The sequence below is a fragment of the Kryptolebias marmoratus genome, linkage group LG12 (genome assembly GCF_001649575.2).
Source record: "Kryptolebias marmoratus isolate JLee-2015 linkage group LG12, ASM164957v2, whole genome shotgun sequence".
Lineage (NCBI taxonomy): Eukaryota > Metazoa > Chordata > Actinopteri > Cyprinodontiformes > Rivulidae > Kryptolebias > Kryptolebias marmoratus.
Window position 1 is genome coordinate 1355002 of NC_051441.1, and position 23714 is coordinate 1378715.

Consider the following 23714-nt stretch of genomic DNA (forward strand, 5'->3'; position numbering starts at 1 on the left):
TGCTTTGGCAAGGACAAATCCCACTTCCACATTGCCAGCCAGGCTTGTGACCTTTAGATATGCAACAGCACATATGGCCTTCACAGAAGCGTCTGAAAAGACACATAGCTCAGTGTTCTTTGCCTTGCAGGTCGGAACCGTGGAGTATGGACGGGGCACATGAATGCTGCTGAGCTGTTGCAAGGAATTTTGCCACTCCATCCACCTTTCTTGCATTGCTTCTGGAAGTGGAGAGTCCCAGTCAGAAGCTTCTGCTGACAGTTCTCTTAATAATAACCGTCCCTTGATTGTTACTGGGGCCAAGAAACCGAGTGGGTCGAAGAGGCTGTTGACCATGGAGAGTAACCCCCTACGTGTATATGGTCTTTCTGTCCGGGGGGCGTGAAATGTAAATTGGTCTGACATGATGTTCCACTTCAACCCAAGACTCCGTTGGTCAGGGAGTTCATCTGTGAATAGGTCGAGATCTTGGAGATCCTTGGCACGGTCCTCCACTGGAAAGGCATCCATTACTTCAGGCTTATTGGAGGCTATTTTGTGGAGTCGAAGGTTTGAGGCTTTCAACATTTCCTGTGTTCTCAGGAGGAGGTCAACAGCTTGTTCCACTGAGGGGAGAGACTTTAGAGCATCATCCATATAGAAGTCGTGCTCTATAAACTGACAAACATCATTTCCATAATGCTCTTTACTGTTCTGTGCTGCCCTGCGCATTCCATAGATTGCTACTGCAGGGGAGGGGCTGTTTCCAAAGACATGCACCCTCATCCTAAAGTCAACCAGTTCATTCTCCAGGTTGTTTTCCTTGTGCCAGATGAAACGAAGAACATCTCTGTGGTCTTCCCGTACCAAGAAGCAGTGGAACATCTGTTGGATGTCTGCTGTAACTGCAACTGGGTTTTTTCTGAACCTGATTAAGACACCCAGCAGACTGTTATTCATGTTTGGCCCAGGTAATAGTACATCATTGAGAGATGTACCTTCGAACTGTGCACTTGAGTCGAACACCACTCGTATTTGAGTGGGTTTTTGTGGATGGTAGACCCCAAAGAATGGCAGATACCAGTACTCTTCACCACTTTGTACTGGGGGTGCAAGTTCTGCGTGCTGATTGTCCAATATTTTCTGCATGAAGTCCAAAAAGTTTGACCTCATCTGAGGTTTTCTATTCAAGGTGTGCTGCAGAGACTTAAGGCGACTCATGGCATATTGGCGGTTGTTAGGAAGGCGCTTTCGTGGCTGGCGAAATGGCAAGGGAGCCACCCAACTGTTGGAGGAATCCTGGAAAACTTCCTGCTCCATTATTTGAAGAAACTGAAGCTCCTCCACTGATGGCGCAAACTTGCTGTCATCTTTGGTTTTCTGGAACACTGCTTCACCCAGGGTTTCACAGTTTGGTTTGCAGCATCTAGATTTTGAAGGAAGGCAGATCGATTGGACCTGGCTGGAGGGGTGGAGTCTCTCTTTCACGTTGATGTGATTTTCACATGGAGGAAAGTAACTTGTTCGTCCATTATCCAGAACATGGGTCTTAAAGCTGTTAACTTCAGGAGGTCTGTGGGAGCTGCCCAGGCACACTTCACCAATGATTACCCATCCTAAATCCAATTTCTGTGCATATGCTGTGTCAGAGGGTCCAGTTATCTGTTCTCTTACTTTATGGACTCTTAGCAAATCCCTCCCAAGAAGCAGCAGGATCTCTGCACTGCTATCCAATGTTGGGATTTCATGAGCTATTGATTTAAGATGAGGATGACTTAGTGCAGCTGCAGGAGTGGGAATTTCATCTCTGTTATTAGGAATCATGTTGCACTCAATAAGAGTGGGAAGTGGGATGCTAAGAGCTCCATCTACAGACTCAACAACAAATCCAGCCGCACGACGACCAGCTGTTTCTCCAACACCTGAGCATGTCCTGAGAGTGTATGTGGCTGGGGGACCATTAACGTCAAACATCTCAAAGAACTCAGAGCGCGCCAATGACCTATTGCTTTGGTCATCTAACATGGCGTACATCCTTTTGCGTTCTTTGTGACTGTCAGCATGGTAGACATCTACGAGGCAAATCTTCGAGCATGACTTACCGCTGGATCCCTCTCCGCACACCTCAGTACATTTAGATACCACAGCAACTTCTGGAGTTCCCATCTCCCCGCCGTTCTCTGTTGGGGGACGGGATGGTGTGAAGTTAGATGGAAGTTTGTCTGGACGCAGGACTGTAGGATGTTTGTCACTGTGGCAATCAGAGCATTCAACTTCTGCATTACAGTGTCGAGCTACGTGCTTGTTCGAGTCACAGCATTTGAAACAAATTCTGTGCATCTTTAGGATCCTTTTCCTCTCGTCTAAAGGCATTTCTCTCAGTCCTCTACACTTACGTAAGGGGTGAGGTTTGTTATGTACTGGACATAACTTCGCTGGATCCTCAGTAGAGAGTGCTGTATTGGACAGGGAGATGTCAGTTTTGTGTACTGAGACCGGCCTTCGGTCGGTGACATGACTCTGCGAGAACCTATCCCTTCTGATTGCAGTAGGAGCAGGCGGAAATGACTGAAGAGTGAAACTTAGGTCGTTAAGTGCCTTTGCTTGCTTGCGCACAAACTCTAAAAAGAAGGAAAATGGTGGAAAAAACACCTTGTGTACTTGTTTGTAGTGAGAACCCTCCATCGTCCATCTGTCTTGAAGCCCATATGGCAGTTTTTGTACAATAGGATGGATGCCTCTAGCGGTGTCGAGGTATGACAGCCCTGGCAAATACCCTTCTTGTTTTGCTGATTCAATTTCTGACAGCAGGTCATACAGTTCCCTGAGCTTATGGTGCTCCTTAGGCCCAATTTTGGGGAATCTATCAAGCTTTGCAAATAGAGCTGCTTCAATGGCTTCTGGCGATCCATACAGCTCGTCTAATCTTTCCCAGATGTGTTCGAGTCCGACTGATGGGTTTCTCACATTGACTGATTTGATGCGCCGAGCGTGTTCAGAGGACTCTGTTCCTAGCCATTTAATTAATAGATCAGCTTCCTCTCCTGCTTTCAGAGCTAAGTCCTCAATAACATCAAGGAATGATGATTTCCATGCCAGATAGTTTTCAGGTTTGTCGTCAAATTTCACTAGTCCTGATGACATTAACTGACTGCGGGCTAAATATCTGGCTAGATCAATTTGGGCTGCACCACTGGAGCAATGTGGAGTAGAAAGTGGACAGGAGTTTCTCATCTCTCCATCGGATGCGTGCACTGGTACCCTGTGTGTATGGTTTGATTGATTATTTGGGCAGTAGGAGTAATGTTGCCGACTTGAAGAGTCTTGTTTGGGGTGCATGTTGTCATCATTAATGTGACTAGGAGGCTGGGAGCTCTCCAAAGCTGCTGGTTCCTTTTGTAGGTTTTCGGCTGCTTGTGTGTGAGTGAGGTTACTCTGAGGTGACAATTCAAATCTCAGTGACAGTCTGCTACCATTGAGATGACTGTGTTCATTAACATACTGTTCAGTACGCTGTCGGGAACTCTGCGCGGGTACTAGTTGTGCTTTATATTCACTTGCTGTTTCTAGACTTGCTACTGCGGCCTCCATAACTGCTGCTTCAGCAAGTGCCGCCTCTGCCTCTCTCTCCGTTTCCAAGGCTTCTAGTGTAGCTTCTAAACGTGCTTTTTCAATTTTTATTTCAATTTCCCTCTTCGAAAATGCAACTCTGGCTTGTGCAGCTTCTGCCTTTGCACGTGCTGTAGCAGCTGCCATAGAGATGCTTGATGTAACTGAAGCTTTACTTGAATGGGATGTTGTGGATTGGGCGTCAACATCTTTTACTTTTTTATCCATAATGAGCAAGCAGGTGTTACCTGGATTCTTGGTGTGCTGCTGCAGCTGTCTCACCGCTCTGTTGCAGAAAGTCGTACGGGCTGGACGCTCACAATTGAAGGTCTCCCTTTTTACTGTACTGGCCTCGCTTCAAACCTCATTTCAGCTATCCAGCAAGTTAAACACCTCCACATAATAACTCCAGGACACCCAGTCGAATTTGAGAGTCTTTATCACATGAACGGTGTGAAACTGAAATACAGATACACAAAATCATAAATACATGATGTATTCAGCACTTCTAATACAAACATGTCTGAACATAGTCTGATTTATTACATAGATCACCTGTTTAACCGAATCTGCAACATGCTGTCTAATATCTTATTTCCTACAAACTTAAACAAATCAAACTACAAAAATCACAAAGATATATTTCTAGTGAACATCATACTCACAGGGAATGCCTTTATAAGGTCTAGAACGACAGGATTGCATGAGATGGTGAACACATGTTTAGCTGCAGCTTTCTTGCTAGTTTTCCTTTGCTTCTCCCTTTCCGGTTACATCACTTCCTGTTTATAGCCATTTCTGTCGGTCTTAAAGGGACAGCAGCTATTTTAGGGTGAAAGCCCAAAACAGGTTCTTACGACATGCGTGCAACATTCCTGCAAGCAATGTGCAAATTTATTTGTTGCAATTTAGTCACAAAGTGTCTTAATCGTGTCTCAGTTTAATGCCAGTTTATTCTGCTTTTGTCCCATCAGTCACAGTTTGGTTTCATCTGTTCCCAAAGCTGTTTCTGACTGAAGAATTTTCTGAGCATGTTTAAAATTCCTGCAACATGAGAGCAAGAAAACTGAGACCCTTGTGAACATTTCGACACATTTTGGAGACATTTTCTCACAGTCAGATACAGACCTAACATTGCTTGGTGTAAAACAAAAAATCACATTTAATGAAAAATCTCAAGAGTTATATTACCTGATGAAATAAACATTTTAAAATATCTTTAAATTTTATAAACCAGTGATGATTTTAGGCTCAAGCACCACTGAAAACTAAAGAAACTATCTTAGCAATTTTCTGAGGAGCCATAATTCTCAAACCTTAAATTTACCAAAATAAATCCATTATTTATGTGACTCTTATGGAAATAAATCGCCCACGCCTGTGGTAGGACCTGCCTATGTTTGTTAGTTTTCTGAAGATTAGCGGGGGTCCGAACTCTCCTAAAGGTCAGGATTTAGAATCACTCCTGTGATAAACATGTCTTATAACAGCAGGAAGTTGTTAAATGATGTAAACGTCGGAGGAAGTGAGCCCAGACCCAATTCTCTGTCAGTTCATGCTTCTTTCTTCCCAATAATTTAAGTTACTTTTGCCTTTATATAAATAAGAATATTCTGCCACTTCCTGTGGCAGAGAACAGTGTTGGGGTTTCTTTCAGCTGCTGAACGAGTGAAATGATTGGACGATTTTAACAACGATCCGATCTGTAATCGTATTCGCTCCAACATTAAGAGGTCAACGACCTGCCTTATGTCACATGTTTCTTTCCTAACTTGTAAAGTTGCATGAAGTGGTCTGTGATGGACTTGCGACCTGTCCGGGGTGACCCCGCCTCTCTCACAGGTGGAGAGGAGCAGCGGGTAAAGAAAATGGACGGATGGATGAAGTTGCGGTGGCCTCTTTGTTTCCTCTTGCTTGCAAAGCCACCGGGAGGTTCTGTTCAGTTCTGAGAAAGTCCAAACATCAAACATCAAATCAAAGGAACCCAGAAAATGTTCAACTGCAGTGACTAACTGAACCTAAATGTGCTTCTGTGTGGAGACCTTTAAGGGTCAGAGTCGCTGAAAAGTGAGGATGATGTTTTTTGCCGGGCCTCTTCATCGTGCACACACACACACACACACGTGCACAAGGACAAAGCGAGGTGATGTGTCCCACATGATACCTCACTCTCTGCCAGCACCATGACAGAGCGTGGAGCGTCTCCATAGCCGGCGTCTGTCCATCAGCTTCCCCCAAGCGAGGCGTTTAAAATGGATCTGGGTCACAGTGGGATCCCCTCTGTCCACCGGCTGGAACCCGGGAGCCTTCGCTTCGTTTGTGACAGTTCTGCCTGCGCCGTCGCCACCGCCGCCAATCCATGTGGCACATTTCCTGTCAGTCAGGCCTGCTGAATTATGGAGCAACACTTGGCAGGTTCGGGTGAATTTCATCACGGCAGCAGGCGATCATGTAAGCAAACATCTCAAGAAGCGCTGGATGAATTTTAAAGAAAGTAACCGTTGGTTTTACATCTGCTGTCACAGTTTTGTGTCGATAACTTGAATTTCTTGCTTTTTTACCTGTTTTTGCTTCAGTATTCTCTGTAGGTTTTATATTTTCTTTGCCATCTGTGTTTTTCATTTTGCCGTTTTCCCTCAGCACGCTGTCCCTCCCTCACATCACACACTGTAATCATCCCAGCTGCACTCGTTTCGTAATCGACCAGCCTTCCCCGTGTTCAGCTGTCAGATCCTCGCCGTTCGTTGCTCTCGAGCTCTGTTTCCACCTTGGACTGTTTTTGGAACTTGCTAAAATCCGGTGTGGTAGTAGGTGAGAGTCATCCCCAACACATAATCTGTTTAAGGGGCGCTGCAAGAACCGAGAAACAAACATGGCTGTGAGTAAAGGCTTTGGCGTCATTTTAGCTCGCAGCTTGTTCTCGACATCATCTGGGCTGAACTTTTTATTTCTCGTGTGGCGAACGACATCTAAGTGGGCGTGGTTAAATCAGAAATGTTCCCGCTCTTTTACCCTACAAGGACTGTGTCCTGCAGGATGAAATGTCCTGACCAGGACAGTCTTTGTTTTTGTTCGTTCCACCTCCAGTGAACCTCGGTTCTTGCAGAGTATGAAACAAATGCAAGGCGGGAGGCGAAACAGGTTCCATTTTCTGCACTCCGATTGTTTCAGTCAACTCAAGAGCGAACCATCACACTTTCAAGCATTTTGCTTCAGCTCTTCAGCTGAAACCCCATCATAACACCCTCCGAGTTCAGAAAACCTCCCCGGATTCAGAACGGACAAAGTTCTGCTGAAACTCGTGGAGGGATCATTCCAGGCTGCAGCATTTTCTTCTTTTTATGAGCAAAAACATTCAAACCAAACCACAAAACAGGATAACTGAATGGCACAAAAATTCCAATTATAAATCAGAGATTTCTTCACAAGATGATAAACCTTGATTTTAACCCTTTCAGTCCAGTTTGGATTAGATTTCTGCTGGTTTCTGGTTGTTTTATAGCAGGTTTATTTCGCTGTGTCTTGTTTCTGTAATTGGTCACAGTCAACTCAGACCTGTTTGATTGGAAAGTGGCACACAGCTGCAGGCGAAACAGACCTAAGCTGTGATTTATAATTACAGCTCCTTAAAACAGGCGATGCGTGCAAGTGTTCACATTTTGAAAAATTTCTGGCAGCATAATATTTACATCTGCCTCTGAGAAACACTCAATATTTCACAGAAATGTCACATGTACCCGGTGGAAAATCAGCAGCAAACAAAGTCTGATCTTTAAGTAAAACACAACTCAATCATTTCATTTTAAAGAGCTGCTTCTGCAGAGCATCAGTGATGTCGATTTAACGTGTTATTCGTTTTGTCTGCTGCTCATAAAGACAGGATGTAACTGAATAAAGGTGGTGTTTCCTCCCAGCTCAGTGATGAAGGTCTCAGAAGATGCTCTTCAACCAGCAGCCAAACAAACACATAAAAATATTACAGCCATGATGGATCACCGCCAGGCGAAGCCGCTTCCTCGTTCCTGTTAAAGAGGCTTTGATCCATCGGTTTCCTGAAGCAGTGGAGAAAATGTGGATTCTGTCTGATGAAACAAAGCGGTGGCAGCTTATTGGTCGCTGGAGACGCTGAACACAGCAGCAAAAATGACTGGAAATGACGGGATGGTGGACTGATATCAATGAAAGAGAAGATATCAGCTGATAAATTAGCAAAGGTGGATCCGTGGAGCATGTTTTAAGGATCTGATTGACCCCGTTTCCTGTTTGTGGTGACAAATGTTGCAGGAAAAAGAGTACATGTGTTACCCTGCAGCAAAGTGAGCTTAGCTGCACGTTTATTGTTACCTGTGCACGTGCCTCAACTGTTAAAGTGTGCAAACAGTGGCCTTTTTAATGTTAACAAAGCAGTTGACCAAATAATTTCTTAGCTCCACTGAGGAGAGTTTAGATTTCCTCAAACAGGTGAAAATCAATGTTTGATTTATCTGCATTTGTAAAAGCCACAGATTCAGCTGCTTAATGTTAAAGTTTCATATGATGAAGTTCTCATCATTCTGGGTTTGCTTGTTGCTCTCAGTTAAACTTGCTTTCTTCGCTCTCGCCACACCTGATCCTGGTCTGCAGATCAAACCACCTGCAGGCGTCGGCCATCTTTGCTCACCTGATTCTCCCTTTAAAGCCCCGATCCTTGTTCTCCATCTGCTCCATCGTTTCCCCAGCGTCTGTGGGAGTTTCTTTCCTTCCTTTTTTTATTCTGGATGTTCTTTTCTGAAATCTTCTCTGCAACATGTGGTGACTATTTTTTATTTTTTTGTTTTAAATGTCTATATAAGGCTTTGCACAGTTGTTTAATTTTTCTAATTCGCTCTCAGTAACAAAAGGAGCAGAAGAGATTGTTTATTTTTGGTGGAGGGATGGGAGACATTAAACCAAATTCCTTGAATAAGAAAGCTGCTGAGTGTCATGGTTGTGGGTTATTTTGTGCTTTAGTTTATTTGTATTTTAGAACGTTTTCAGTTCTGTTTACGGTCCACCTGTTATCATTCAGTAATCATTTTCCCAGTTCTTGTCTCGGTTCGTGTAAAAATCCTTTAACATATAGGATGTTTTTTAATGGGTTCATGGAAAATAAACGTGAGAAAGGATCCGAGAGCTCGTGAAGTGTTTGTTTAATGTTATTGGAGCGAACTGGCATCAAATCAGTGCCGAGCTTTGGTTTGCAGAAAGTGTGGACTTCCATATTATTCCTGCTGTGGTTCAACCCGATGTTCTGTATTTTAAATGGAAACAATATCCTCCACTAAACTAAACTGTTAGATTTTTAGAAGAAGAAATATGTCCAGTTGCTTTATTAAATGCTACAAGGATTACTGAGATTCTTCACTTGTATGAAACAAAAAACAAAACATTTTGAACAAACTGTGACAGATTAAAACAAAGAAACTGTCCTCAAACTTTTATTTATTGTTTGATTTATGAGTAAACCAGACAACAAAACGATGGGAAATTAGATGATCTATGATGAGAAACAACCAGCTGAGGCTGATTTTGGGATTTATCCACAAACTAAAGTTTGAGCAAAAAGCAGAAACTGTTTGAGTAATTATAAATCAGTTTTATTTCTCTTCTAACAGGAAACCACCACCATGAGTACCAGCACAGCCACCTGGATCTGACCGCCCTCACACCTAAACCAGGTGAGGAAGTTCAAAGGTTAAAATGATCCCAAATTAAACGCAGCGTAAACTCACATCTGATAAGTTCAAACATCGTGTTTTGGTTTGATTTCATTGATAACTCACAGATGGTTTTTCAAAATAAAACTTGTGATTAATGACAGAAAACCAAACATTTTCCAGTTTTATTTACAGAAGTATTACAAGAAAACAAGAAAGCGTTTGATAATCAACGAATCGTCTGAGCAGTTTGCTCAAGGAATTGAAAATCAAATTACCGTCACGGCAGCTCGTCTGTTTCTCTAAATGTGATTTTCTGTGGAAATGGATCTTTTCTTCCTGCATTTCCCTGAAAATAAAACTATTTAATTAATGACTGAATTCAGATACGTTTTCTACCGCTCCCCCCAAAAAAATCTTTGAAAGTCTAAACCGGCCGTGTTTGGTGTCGTTGTTTCAGTTTGAAGCTGGAAGTTTTTCATCGTTAATGGCCGCTGCGTGTGCTTGTCTGCCACTTTAACAGGAAAAACGGATTTCAGAAGTGCTTTCAGAACCAAATAAAACTCTTCAAACAGCACTTTTGAAGTCTATTTAGCTTCTGATGAGGCTCGTGGCCTCAATGCATAATTCAGGAGCTGCTCCTTTAGACCTTGTGCTAACCCTCCACAGCAGATTTTCTGGATCCCAAGGACAACTTCTTCTTGTTTTCTTTGTTTGAAACATGTTCTGCACATTCATTAATCCTTTCTTTCTCGCCTGGATTTGTTTGCTCACTATCAAATGAGATTCTGTAAGTGCCAACACACACAGATAGTGTTTATATAGATTTATTTCAACATATTTCAGGAACAGTAGAGGTTAAAATGAGTTTCCTGCACATTCTGGGTCGTATTTATTCATATTTAATCTGCTGCAACACAAAAAGCTGACCTTTAATCTCTTTGTCTCAGTCTTGCTGAGTGTCTCCTCTCTGCACCACACGTCCCTCCGTTTTGCGGGTTTCTGTCCTCTTTGCTGCAGTCGTCCTCCGGTCCTATTTTTAAATCTGCTCCCAGCCCTTCCCACCCACCGGGCCTCCTGACCCATGACTGGGCGTCCCAAATGCTGAGCCACAGGAGCTCCTTTCAGAGCGCCGAGCTTTAATGGTGTCAGGAAATGATATCCTGAGCTGAACCGTTGGAGGCGTTCACGAATGAACTTTCGCAAACTCAAATTCAAACATTTACCTTTACAGGCTTTTGTTGCCTCTGACCCAACTTGCTGCCATAAAATTCAAAGTTATTGGTACTTTTTATTTCTGGAATCCATGGATGAGTGTGTGAAGGTTTCTGAACCAAAACCATTTTTGTTGGCTTTTATGGATTTAAATGTTAAAAGCCCCAGAACTTTGTCGTGGTCTTGGCTATGGTTTTAGCCCACATGCAGAACACACTTCAGGAGACAATATGTAAGGTGCAAATATAATTTATTAAGCATCAGCAAGGAGTCAGGAAACAGCAGCTTGGGAACCGGAACGTCACTGTGTTACTTGCAGGTAATTGACTTGGTGGTGGGTTGACTTAGCTTGTCGGTGAGTGGAAAGTGAACCGCCAGAGGAGAGAGGAGCAGAGTCCGGGAGGAATCCCGGTGGCTGAGAGGGTGAGCAGAGTTCGATCCAGGGAAGCAGTCTGGGGTGGAGGCAGCGTGGAGATCTCAGAGGGCGAGACATAGCGTGAGCATCTTGAATGAGCTGCAACAAGGCAAGAAGACATGAACAAGTTCCATAGAAAACATGAGCTAGAGCCAGGGTGGTAACACACGTACCAAACGAGTTAACACTCTGACAACAAAGTGCTGGCAGCCAACTCCTTATAAGCCTTGATGAGCGAGGATTGGAAACACCTGTCAGCAGAGCCTCCAGTAGCGTAGATGCCACCTCCTGAAAAAGGAAGAAAAAGCAGCCCAACCCCACCAGGACCACCAGGACCACCAGACTCTGACAAACTTAATAGTTGTGTGGATTTTAAATGACCTATTTTCTTTAGTTTTCTTCAGATGGCTAAATGAATCACAAATGGTCGGTTGAATAGTGTATCTGAAGCATGTTTTTGTCCGGTAAAAAAGAATAATCTGTTATTTTATGGGACTGTGCCAATGGATTCTCAGAGGTCAGAGAGTTTAGTTTAATCACACTGAGAAGAAACATTTCAGAGTTTCATAAATGACCGAGCTGTTAGGATGTGCTGCGTGTTGCACATTTTACAAGCTTGTTACTGTTCAGCTGATGACAGCTTTGGTCAGCTGGTGGGACTGCCTCCAGCCCTGGATACAAAAAGCTTTCTTGATTGGTCAGAGCCCGGTTATACCCACCAGTAAATACCTCACATTTGTTGGAGGTAACTCCAAACTCTAACATGGAGCTGAAAGATGTAATAACGCTGCAAATTCAATATGTGCACAGTTGGAAAATTGCTCCGAATGAAATAAATAAAACGGTTACCTGCCTCCATTTAAAAAATGTGCATATGAATATGGGACAGGAGTGTTTGTGTCAGAGTTTCTCAGGCTTGATTTTAATCTTAATTTAACAAGGCGAGTCAATAAGAACAAATCTGATTTACAATGGCAGCCTGGCAGGAGGCCAACCCCTCTGAGAGGAACAATGACACTAGAAAAGAACTGCTCTGTTTTTAAATCAAGTCCTTGAGCATTCGGAGTCATTGGAAGTGTCAGTGTGTGGTAAATAAAACTGGACTGGAACAAAACAAGTGAAATTACCACATGTGGGTCTGTGCCTACAGTTACGTTCCTAATGTTCTTTCACATTGTTTGTTTTTGTTCCCGAACATTTTCTGCTGCATCTTTTCTCCTCCTCCTCCTCCGGTGTCTTTTTGACTGACTGCAGTGCACCATTTTCTCCCCCGTTTCCTGCAGAGAGACCCCAGAGGATTAACAACATCCTGACCTCCGCCACGGAGCCCTACGACCTGACCCTCTCCAGATCCTTCCAGAACCTGAGCCATCTGCAGCCTTCGTATGAGATGACCCTCAAGCCTGACTTAAGTAAATACTCCCCTCACAGATTAAGTAGGTGCTCCTTTGTTCGTCCCCCCGCCGTCGCCTGAAAGCAGGAATGATGTCAACCTTATGCCATCTGCATCTGGCCTGGTGAAACATCTGCATGCATGTTAGGGGTGGGAAGCTTCGATTTAGGAGGCTCTGACAATTATCAATGCATCGATAATCACACTCCAATCAAAGATGAGCAAAGAAACTTTCAGACTTAAAATAAACTAAATGAACAAAAGGAGTACAGGACATAAGATTCTGGTTAATAAATGTTCAGGCAGCTCAGGTTTCAGCCATCTGACCCACTTTCTTCAGTGTTTCACCGCTTTGTTTTTGATGTCACTGCAGAATGAAGGGATGGCTCTTTAGTTTGTCTTCGATATAAAATGATCGTGTTCCATCCTGGGTCCGAAAGCTACAGCATGCATGTATCTCACTGGGCTGCAACAGCTGGAGACTCAGAAATGTGAGAGAAAAGGAAAGTTTTCTGTTAGTCTGTCTGAAATCTCAGTTCTGGGAAATTCTGGAGAAGAACTCGCAAATTGCATGCGCCAACTAGTTGCCATCTTGAACATAGTGTGGCTTCTGTTTTTCTCTTTAACTTCACAGAAGCCAAAATACTTCCAAACTCTGGCTTTAAAAGCAGAAGACGCTGCTCGCAGGTCCTGTCTTTGGTGTGAAGATGTCATAAACGGTCTGGTTGCTGCACTACAGAGTTTCAGCTTTTGCGTTTCTCATGACGTTATAAACGAATAATGATCGATTTTTGCTATTTTATAATAGAGATGCATTGAAAAAAAGATTATAACCCCCACCCCTAAAGTCCATTACAAAGTCATGCATCTTGATTTGTGCCTCCAAACGTTTGATGGTGCATAATGCCGATATTCTTCTCACCTTTTCATCTTTTTAGGGAAATAAACTTCTTAAAATGCATGACGGCACGCTTGAAACCTCCATTCCATCCACTCATATACCGGCTCATTGACTGACACATAATTGGTGTGTAATTTGGATCCATCTGCAGCCCGTGTCGAGTTGCTAATGTCTCTTAATGACATTAAGAGCCTTTTTTTTCAGCAGAATAGCTTCAGTATGCCAACAGGATGGTGCTTTAATGTCATAGCAATGACATTTCATTATCGTCACTGTGAGATTATCAGTTTTATTATGATGGGGGATGACAGGTGGATGCTTCATGTTCTGCAGATTGGTTGCACGTTTTATGTGATTGTTCAGTTTTTATTTTATTTAAATTTTATTGAGATACAAAGCACATTTAATTTTATAGGAGAGCAGAAATGCTGCACAAAGGCACACGATGACATGAGGTCAAACTTTATTTAAAACGGCTACACTTCATATAAATCAAATGGAAAATACGTTGAACACATGACATAATAGTTGTATTTCTTAGGCTACTGTTACAATATTTTGTATTTTGCCATGTTTTGGACTATTTTAGAATTCTTCTTACGTGTCAAGGCGGGCGGAGAAGGAGGCGAACCCAGACACTCATCTTAAATAAACAAAAATTTATTTTTAAATAAACAAACAAAAACAAACGACTGGTGAGGCAGACAAAACACAAACAAGGTGAGACAACAAGAGCTGAGGAACAAGAAGCAGCAACAAGGAACTAGAGACAATGAACCAGGAAGTGGAGAAAGTGAGCAGGTTTTAAAGCTGAGGGTCATTAAGGGAAGTGGGCACAGGTGAGTGATTACAACAAGCGACAGGTGAAGATGGCATGGCAGGAAGACAAGAGATAAACAGAGGAGGAGTGAACGATGACAGAACACAAGAGGCAGAAACTAGTGATGGGCAAATGAAGCTTTCCAACACTTTGCTTTGCTAAAAGCTTCATTACTCGATGCTTCATTCATCGCTCACTAGTGACACCTGCTGGTGAAACTGTAACAGCTTTGTCACTCGGTTGGATCATCCTTTCAAACATTTGTAAATGCAATATTGTCTCAAAGTTTTCATCAAACTCATGTTTAGTAACAGGAGAATCAATTAAATCATATTTAATTATTAAAATGATTTGTAGCCAATCTAATCCTTGACCATCAGTGGTTGTGTTGGGTTTTCTTTTATGTCATGGACTTATTTGACAATGAAGATATGTTGGACTTGAGTGATTGTTGGGGCAGACTCTGAAACTTGCTTCCTGAAAAACAGAATTTGTTTAAAATCATCTCTTCCTGGGAGTTCTGGTTCTGGTTTTTAATATTACAAATATGTATATCCCAGATATGAGAGGTTTTTCTCTTTTTCAACCACTGCTGCTGAAAACTGCTACCAAACCACCTACTACAACCCGTTCATAGCGCTTTTATTTTGAAAAACGAAGCAATGACGTGGCAGATATAATGCGAGGCCTCGTTTGTTGTTGATCGCGTGATTTTGCGGGGCTTCATCGGACACGCCCCCTTTGTGAAGCCTGGCTTCAGATGTCCCATCACTAGCAGAAACACTACAAAGACAAAACATGAAAACAATAACCCTGAATACAAAAAAAAAATCACAAAGAAAAAACAACAAAACCCAAATCCTGACATGACGTTGATCAAAAAGTGAAGAGATGAAGCATAAATGGGGGAACATTGAGACTTGACATGTATGATGCAGTGTTCCTGTTACGTAAACGGCCTGCATGTCGATTTGAAGGGTGGGAAAGTTACGGCGTGTAAAACCATCTCAGCGTTTTGTTCCTCCTTGTGGCGTTGCTGCAGCATATCTTTGTCTCATTTTTATGCCTGAGCCTGTGGAAACGTCTGAATATCGGTCTTCTGTTCGCATCTCGCTGTCTCCTGGCACTTCTTTTCTAGCTGTCTTCTGTCCTCCCCGTCTTCGAGTAAAGTCCAACTCAAACATCCATGTTTGTGGAATAAAGATCAAATATCATATCTGTAAACATCATTTGACTGAACCCGGTACACAACCAGCGTTCAGACACTGTTGCAACATGAACTCCAACCGCAGAAACGTCATATTTACACGATGCATCTGCCAAGAACACGAGGAGCAGCACCTCTGATGTGCAGCTTTAATGAGATGGATAAGAGAGACGAACAATGGCGACACCTTTCACGCATAAAAGCACCACGAGAACGCCGACCCCAGCTTTGGGAACCACGGAGTATCAGATATGTAAAGTTGTAATGATGTGGTGACATTTTTTCTCTGCATGTCGTAGAAACTCCTATAAATTTAATGCATCATTTGAATCCTTGTGTTTTTCATTAAGCCTGGTTTTACCCGGATTCTTCTTGCTCTGCTCCTCTCTTAAAAACATGATTTAGTCAGCGGCACATTTTTCCTTTTCCCTCTACAGTTTTTATCTTAAACTGCTTTCGGATGCACTTCGGTTTATCACATGCAGGACTATCAGGTGTTTGTCAGCAGAGTAATTTAAAAACCACAGGAGAAACACTGTTTCTCTGCTGTTTTTTTTAATAGTTTTATCTCTTTTAACAGATTTGTTGACTGTAAATATTTCGTAAAATCACTCCCTTCAGCCTCAAGAAGTCATTGAGAATTTCACACCGTTTCTAAATGAAAACACAGCCGGGCTCTTTATCAGAGCACGTGTTCTGGACATTTTCTCTCAGGAACGGATGAATCACCACCAATTCAGAGACCTTGAATGCTCAGAGAAGTCCCACACAGAGAAAAAGCCATTTGTTGCCTTTTTTTACCTCCTCATTATGCAAATGAAAAACCTGTTTTCACCTTTCAGTACTTTACATTTTGCCTTTTCTGTTTCTTATCAACTCAGGCTTCTGCTCTTGTTGAAGGTTTGTCCACATGGACTCACAAATTACACCTGAAGGGTTTTTTACAATTTAAATTTGTCAACTTGAGTCACATTTGACAGAAAACCCCTTCACAAAATATGAAATATAATAAAATCACAAGTTTAAACATGACTGAGGTCTTTGGATGTCTTAAAGTAACAGTTAGTAAATTAATTAAACTATCTGGAGATGTGATGAACATTAAATCAGACTAAAAAACAAAATGACTGGGATTTACTGAAGAAGCTGAAGCGGAGATATTAGAGCTAAAAGAAGCAGAACACAAGAGCAAATAGCTAAATCCTGAAGAAAAGTAGCAGAACTGCAGCTAAAAGTAGCACAAGACCAGCTAAACGTAACAAAATGCTGGCAAAAAGCTAAAAGTAGCAAAAAATGCCAAAACTCGCAAAACACTACCTAAAATCTTTGCTAAAAGCCTTTAGGTTTGCAGCTAAAAGTAACAAAAGATTTAAAAAACACATGCAAAATAAAAGATTAAGGAGTCAAAGCTGAATCCCATGATTACCATTTAAAATAACGAGTTTGTTTCTGTAAGAGAAACTTTTACCCAGTTTTTTCTGATCAACCAGCTCAGCTCGTCCAGAGAGGAGCTCTGTTGTTGTTCACCTTAATCACCCAAAAAAGGGATTAAAACGATATCCAGAACATAAAGAAATATCTTTAATCCTTTCTGAAGAAACTGGGGAAAACGTGGATAATGTTTCTGCACTTTCAAATCCCTCCTCTCCTGCTCCGGACCCTGAAAGGTCTCTTTATAAGTGATGTTCCTCCAGTTTCACGAGTGTTGGTGCATTACATGATTGCAATCCTCTTCGATCAATAGCTGACACATAAATACGCTGGTTGGACTGAGAGAAATCTCGCAAAGTGGGAGCTACAGTGTAATTAGCTGTTGTTAGCAAATTAGTGTGTTTGAAGCTGCGCTTTAAGTTGTCAAAGTGTAAAAGTGCTTTACTGTGTTTAATCTCATCTCAGGGCAGCGATTAAACATCCTTATATCACTTCAGTCCTCTGGAGTTTAAACTGAGTGTTTATACGTCCATAAAGAGCAGGATTTATATCCAGTGGCAGGAAAGAAATAAGATAATATAAAGTAGCACTTTTTTGGTAATTTACCCTGAATCTTTTTATGTATTTTGTTAAATTATGTACGAACTCTCTCTAGTGTCCAATCTTCCAGTTTGCAAACTGCTGAATGATAAAAACGCTCCAGCGAAGTTTGTCATGATCAATCTGATAAAGTAACACATTTATGGACTCCGTCAGTGAACGCGTCGCTCCGACCTCTTACAGGAGCGATGGGCCGTGGCTTTTTGTTGTCTGCCTTAATTGTAGCCTCCGGTTGAGTTCGCTTGGCATTTTCTGCCGTAATATCACATCTGAACCAGCACAACAGGGAGAAATGTTGCCACAGGCCAGAGCCGGGTTCTCTTCATTAGGAACGCACAGAGCAACTGGCATAAAAACCTCCTTATGAAGCGACAAGAAGGTGACCTTTTATTATCCAAGGGAGGTGTTTCTGTAGGAAACCAAAGCCTCTAAACAAATAACCCCCATCGCAATCTTAAAACTTGGTATTTGTCTGAGAAAAGCGCGTTAAGCTCTCATTTTTCCAGGCTGCAGCTTCATGTCTGCATGTCTCCGTCATTCATGAAAGTCAATCTTTGTACGCAATCGTCCAAAAATACTTCTCATATCAGCAAGAACACCTTTCTGATGTGGTTTCAGTCCATAAACAGCATCTGAGAGTCTGTAATCATCACAGCTGTCTGAGTTCTTTGTGACCGGGTCAAGTTTTGTGTCCGTAATTTTTCAGAATTTCCCAACATAAACCTTTACATGAAGGTGTCGGCAGGGGTGGAAATTAAACATTTTGTCCACCAGCCTTAGTGGCTGGAATTTGGAGACATTTGTTCTTTTTCTGCAAAAGTTACCAGGGGGGAACCAAATATTTCAACTGTCTGAAATAATCGGTTCCCCCTCTAAAACATGGGACAAAAATAATTTATTAAAATGTCCTTAACTGTGTTTATTCCTCTCATCATGGACAACAAGTCCTGTGAATTTGGAGACATTTGTTCTTTTTTTTGCAAAAGTTACCAGGGGGGAACCAAATATTTCAGCTGTCTGAAATAATCGGTTCCCCCTCTAAAACAAAGGACAAAAATAATTTACCAAAAAGTTTTTAACTGTGTTTATTCCTCTGTATTATGATATTATTAGCACATTTTATTCCTAAAAAATTATGTTTTTTTAATGAGAAATAGATATAGAAATAGATGTTAATAGATAAGTCATTATTTATTTTAATTATTATTGTTTTTGTCCACACATTGTCTATAATGTCCATAACAGAGTCTGTCTGTCTGTCTGTCACGCTAGCAAAACGGTGGGTTAACTTCACCAGAACAAGTTGTTTGACCTTTCACGGTCTCCGTAGTTCAGCACGGCGGTTACGAGCGTTGAACATGAACGCGCAGAGACTCAGGGGAACTGTATCTGATGGGGGAACGTGGCTTGCTGCCCCCTATATGTCAGGAGGACAAATAACACCTTTTCTGTTCAAATTGCCAACCCGCCACAGTGGCGTGTGTGTTGATCAAATTCACCCGCCACTTCAAATATTTACCCGCATTTGGCCGGTGGCGGGTGCTGATTTCCACCCCTGGGTGTCAGTATAAAAAAACCAGGAACAGGAACACAGCAGTCGTGCTCAAAAGGAAAACAAAAGTTTTATTTGTTTGTTTAACCATCCCATGGCCTTTGGGTAAAATTGACCCAGAGTTACCAGAGCTTCTCTTCCTCTCTTCGTCTCTCTTTTAAGAGCTTCAGGAGGCCTAAGATAATCGTGTTTTTTGCAAGGCATCATGAGGATGTCTGTCTGGCCGCGCTCAGAGCCATGTCTTTGTGTTGAGGCAAGCTTTTCAGACTCTTTTTTTTATAACAAGTTCAGCCTCTTTTCTTGTGAGGCAGCTGAATTCTCAGAACTATGGTCACAAGGAAATAATGTTTAGGTTCATGGCTGAGGCAACACTTTTGACCAAAAAGTGTCTTTTCGTGGCAGCTGCATTTATTTTAAACTAAACTTTTTTTTTCCAACCCGACAGGTGAAAAAGACATGGACGACTACTACCCAAGGAAGCACCACCATCCTGACTTTGGTGGCAGAGGACCGACCCACATGGTGAAGCTGAACGCAGACCACGAGCAGCACCAGCAGCGTCAGCGTCCTCGACGGGTCCAGAGGGCCATGTCCCAGGACCACGTCCTGTCCCCTCCCAGGACGCCGCGACGCGGAGACTACAACTTGTCGTCGTACGGCGCGATGGCAGCCGCGGCGTACGGCAGCAGCAGGAATCTCTCAAACGAGCAGCTGCTTTCCGCGGACCGCCTACATTCCCAGGAGCCCTTGCTGCTGTCCCCGGCGATGAGGCGCGACAAGTTCCGGGAGAAGGCCATGGCGCGGGCGATGTCTCACGCCGACATGCTGCTGCCCACCACGCCTGTCATGGATCGCCACAAGATGACCAAGATGCACTCTCAGCCCAGTGCCTCGAACGACTCGTACAACACGCTGATGGTCAACCATCACGCAGGCACGTCCACGTCCAAGAGGCAGGCGTTTGCGTCCCGACGAACTCACACGGTGGACCACCTGCAGTACATTCCTGGTCACCACCACACGTACCGCACTGCCAGTAAGAACGAGGTAACTGTTTAAGGATTCCCGAGGCAGAGCTCCACCGTTTCTCATAAAACGACCTTCTACATTAAAACTCTTCCTGCTTTTTACCACGAGCTTTGGTGTCACCCAGATCATGGGTTTCTAGGATCAACCCTTCTTCTTCTTAGAGCATTTTAAGGGCTTTGCGTGGCGACACAAAGATCCTTCTTGTCAGACGTTCGACAATGAGAAGACAATATTTTTTAACCTGAACGCGAGACTCAACGTGAGTTGTAATAACTTTATAAATACATAAACTATATTTATTATTTGTATTTCCAGTCCTTGTTATAGCTTTAGAGAGAACCGATGTAAACGCTTCAAATGATGCCTCTTGAAATTGTCCCATTTCAACGATGAAGTGGATTTGTGGGTTAAAAAGCACAATTATTGAATTCCCTTTTTTTTGTTAAGTTGTGTTTCATGAAGGCCTGAACATATCAGTTTAGACTAGAAATGAAAACAGGCTCTTTTTGTTGCGTACAATAGATGATTGTAAATAGGCTATATTAGCAGCATTGTACTAAGGAAGCGTTTTTTTTCTCCCAGGTGAAATCCATCATAGATTTCATTTCAAATTTTTGATTTTTAGATAAGAAAGGGGTTACAAATTAACGTTATTTCCACTGATGTCTGCAAATATGTGGATCTAATTTAACTGGGAGTATTTTTTTGTGTTTGTGGCTTAGAATGGTTGTGAATGAAAACCTTTTTTCTTTTACTTTGTTCTGTATTTATTAATTTGTCGTGAAAATGGAGCCATTTTGCTTGATTTTCATTGGTAAGCTTCCTTGATTTGTCGTCAGTAATGCCAACCCTCCTGGTTTTATTCTCATTACTCCGTAATACTCCGTGTTGTGGAATATTTAGGCTTTTCTTCTCATTCTGAATGAAATAATCAGTTTGAAGACGACGTCATGCTTGCTTTACGAGAACGTTCCTTGTTAGTCGAGCATCAATGAAACTGTGAAATGTTTGTCCAGCTGGTTTTTTTGTCATTAAATGCCTTATTGTGATAGAATCCCATATGCTCTTAACGAACAATCACGCTTTGGTCTCAACTTTTTGTGCATTATTGACACGGCTTACCAGCAAAATCAGTAGTTTAACTTCTTAAAGTGAGAAATGATTCAGTGCAAATATCTCAGAATGACCAGATTTAACTGAAGAGCTCTCAAATGTTCAAAGCAAAACAAACTTAGGGTATTTTTCTTGCTGTTAATGGAACTTTGTCCAACTTTATGAGTTAGTTTAGGCTTAAAACTACTATGACATCACAAAACGACACTTTCTGCCCAGCTTTTCAGACAAATAAAAAGGAGAAGAGAGGTTTTCATGGGTTCTCCTGGGTGGGAATGAAGACGCAATTCAAGAGAATAAAAAAAGCTTAAAGAAAAACTCAAACAAGTCTAAGTTTTGGTGTAATTGAGATCAGATTAGTCTCAGTTTATCTCTGTTATCCCAAATTGGTCCAAATGGAAGCATAATCATTGGTCCTTAATTTGAAATCACAAAGAGTGGTTGGTAAAATATTCCCCTGAATTAATTCTACAAGCCTTCAAGAAGTCAAGACATCGTCAGAAAGGTGAATCTTTTTATGTAAACAGTTCTCTGTAATCCGATCTGCAGCTCTCTACAATAGAACGCGTTAAAATATACGTTACAATGGCTGTCACCAGAAAAGGAAAACTCTCTGAAGTTGGCCCTTGAAAAATCTGCATACAGTGCTTTGCAAAAGTTTCCACACCCCTTCACCTTTTTCTCGTTTTGTCACATTACAACAAGGAGCTTCAACACATTTCACCAGGATTTGATGTTATGAAGGGGAAAGAAAACATGTGGTTTTAAAAATGGTTTTATAGATAATAAAAGTGTGGTGTGCGTTTGTGTTCAGCTTCCCTGAGCCGTTACTCTGTAGAAACACTTTTTGCTGCATTTCCAGCTTTGAGTCTTTTGAGTCGTTGTCCTGCTGGAAGGTGAACCTCCGCCCCAGATTCAAGTCTTTTACGGCCTCTAACCGGTCTCCTTCCAGGATTGTCCTGTATTTTCTTCTGGCTTTCGTCTCGCCACTCTTCCATAAAGGACAGATTTGTGGACTTTTTGTCCTGTGGACGGATTGTCCCACCTGAGCTGTGGATCTCTGCCGCTCCTCCAGGGTCACTGTGGAGCTTCGTCGCTTCTTCTCGGATTGATGCTCTCCTGTCAGTTTAGGTGGACGGCCATGTTTTGGTAGGTTAGCAGTTACTTGTTTTGTAACCTAACCCTGTTTTAACCTTTTATACAACCTTATCTCTGACCTATGTGGTGTTTCTTGGTCTTCATGATGACGTTTGATCAGTAATATTCTGTAACAAACCTCTGAACATCTGGATTTACACCCAGGTGGACTTCTGAAGGGATTTGAGCTCAGGGTGTCAGAGTAAAAGGGGGGTGAAAACAAATGCACACCACATTTTTCAGATTGTCTGTTTTTTTTTATTTGAAAAGCTTGTTTTATTTTTCCTCCACTTTCCAAATATGCTCTAATTTGTGTTGGTCTCAGTAAAAATCTCAGTGTGTGGAAAAGTTTAAGGGATGTGAAAACTTTCCACGGCTCTGTAGAAATGTTCAAGCTTCATTTTGAAAATGAGACAAAATGTACATATATGTGATGGCCAGTTTTGGATAAGCAACCCAACAGATCTGCTCCTGAAACAGGATCTTTGGTTGAACCCATGTAAATCTCTCCAGAACAACCTTCAAACTTTTACATGTCGTTCAACTTGCACTGTTTATTCCTAAAACGCCAAAAATATCTATGAAATCGTGGTTATTGTTTAGTAAAATGACTCAGATTAAAACTATTGTAAATCACAGGGGAAAATGTTTAATTTGTCTGTTTCTGTATATTCTTGAACACATTGTTGTTTGTGACTTGAGTTGTGGTTTTAATTGCAGGAAATCGACTTTTTATGTTTAAACTTACAGTCGCTGTTCTCTTATTGCACGTTTTTCTTAAGTTTGTTGGGTTTTTTTTATTTAAATGAAGAGATTAACATTTTAAGGGTATGGAATGTTGGCCAAATGTACCTTGAGTTCAAGAAATTCTTCTTAAACTTGATGTGCCACTTTACTTTTTATGCCAGGTTTGCATTTAATGATGTCAGATTGTTTTTCTAAAACTGTCTTTGTACATATCATTTATTTCTTCTTCTTCTTGCAGAAAAAAGAGCATTTGATTGCTGAGGGAAGGGTGGAACCTGTTCTGTAATCTGCTATAGACAAATATCTGTATTCATCTATTTTGAGCAACTAATCTCACAAACTTCTGCTCCTTTTCACCTAATTAATAATGATGTCATCCCAAAAGCCTTTTCTCTGTGTGCAATATTTCCTTTTCATGCTGTAAAACTTTCGAGCCACTTACTCTTTTTGACAGGTTGTGAGGTTCATTTGCTGCCATAAAAGCTTTCTTGTCCTTTTTTGATTTAGGACTGTGCAGTCTTTCATAGTCAAAGATGATTTTTTATCTATAAAACTGATAAATGTGGTGCGAATGAAAAAGGTGTCGGTGTAATTGCACAAATAACTGGACATTTTAAAGGCTTCAGAATTATAAAACATGACTGTTCTTGTGTATTTTTGTTTGTTTTACAAATTATTAAAAAGGCCATCATGGATGTTGTTTATGTTCATTCAATTATTTGTGTTTTTTATAGATTTATTTGTAAAAGTTGCACAGTGGAGCTGCTGCTTCAAAGCAGGAAGATCACAAGTTCGACTCCAGGCTGGAGACTTTCTGCATGCTTTGTGCATGTGTGGGTTTCACTCCAGTTTCCAACCCCAACCCAAAGAAAATGTCTTGTTTGTCTCTAT

The 23714-nt window shown here is 41.8% G+C and overlaps 1 protein-coding gene and 1 long non-coding RNA gene across 5 annotated transcripts in view; one reads left to right on the plus strand and one right to left on the minus strand.

Annotated features, from left to right (window-relative positions):
- LOC119617554 overlaps window positions 1-4430 on the minus strand; it is a 30549-nt gene extending 26119 nt beyond the window's left edge. For all 3 annotated transcript variants that reach the window (XR_005233880.1, XR_005233881.1, XR_005233879.1), the window contains exons 1-2: window positions 4254-4430; window positions 3837-4047 (exon numbers count right to left, since the gene is read on the minus strand). This is a non-coding gene — a long non-coding RNA (uncharacterized LOC119617554). The remainder of the gene's footprint in view (window positions 1-3836; window positions 4048-4253) is intronic.
- LOC108237781 (protein shisa-6) overlaps window positions 1-23504 on the plus strand; it is a 91795-nt gene extending 68291 nt beyond the window's left edge. Inside the window, exons 6-8 of one of the 2 annotated variants that reach the window (XM_017419461.2) lie at window positions 9222-9284; window positions 12177-12329; window positions 19243-23504. In XM_017419461.2, coding sequence (XP_017274950.1) covers window positions 9222-9284; window positions 12177-12329; window positions 19243-19856 — 830 coding nt within the window. In that variant the 3' untranslated portion in view covers window positions 19857-23504. The remainder of the gene's footprint in view (window positions 1-9221; window positions 9285-12176; window positions 12330-19242) is intronic. The other variant, XM_017419462.2, reaches the window with a different exon arrangement.
- Window positions 23505-23714: the final 210 nt, after the last annotated feature.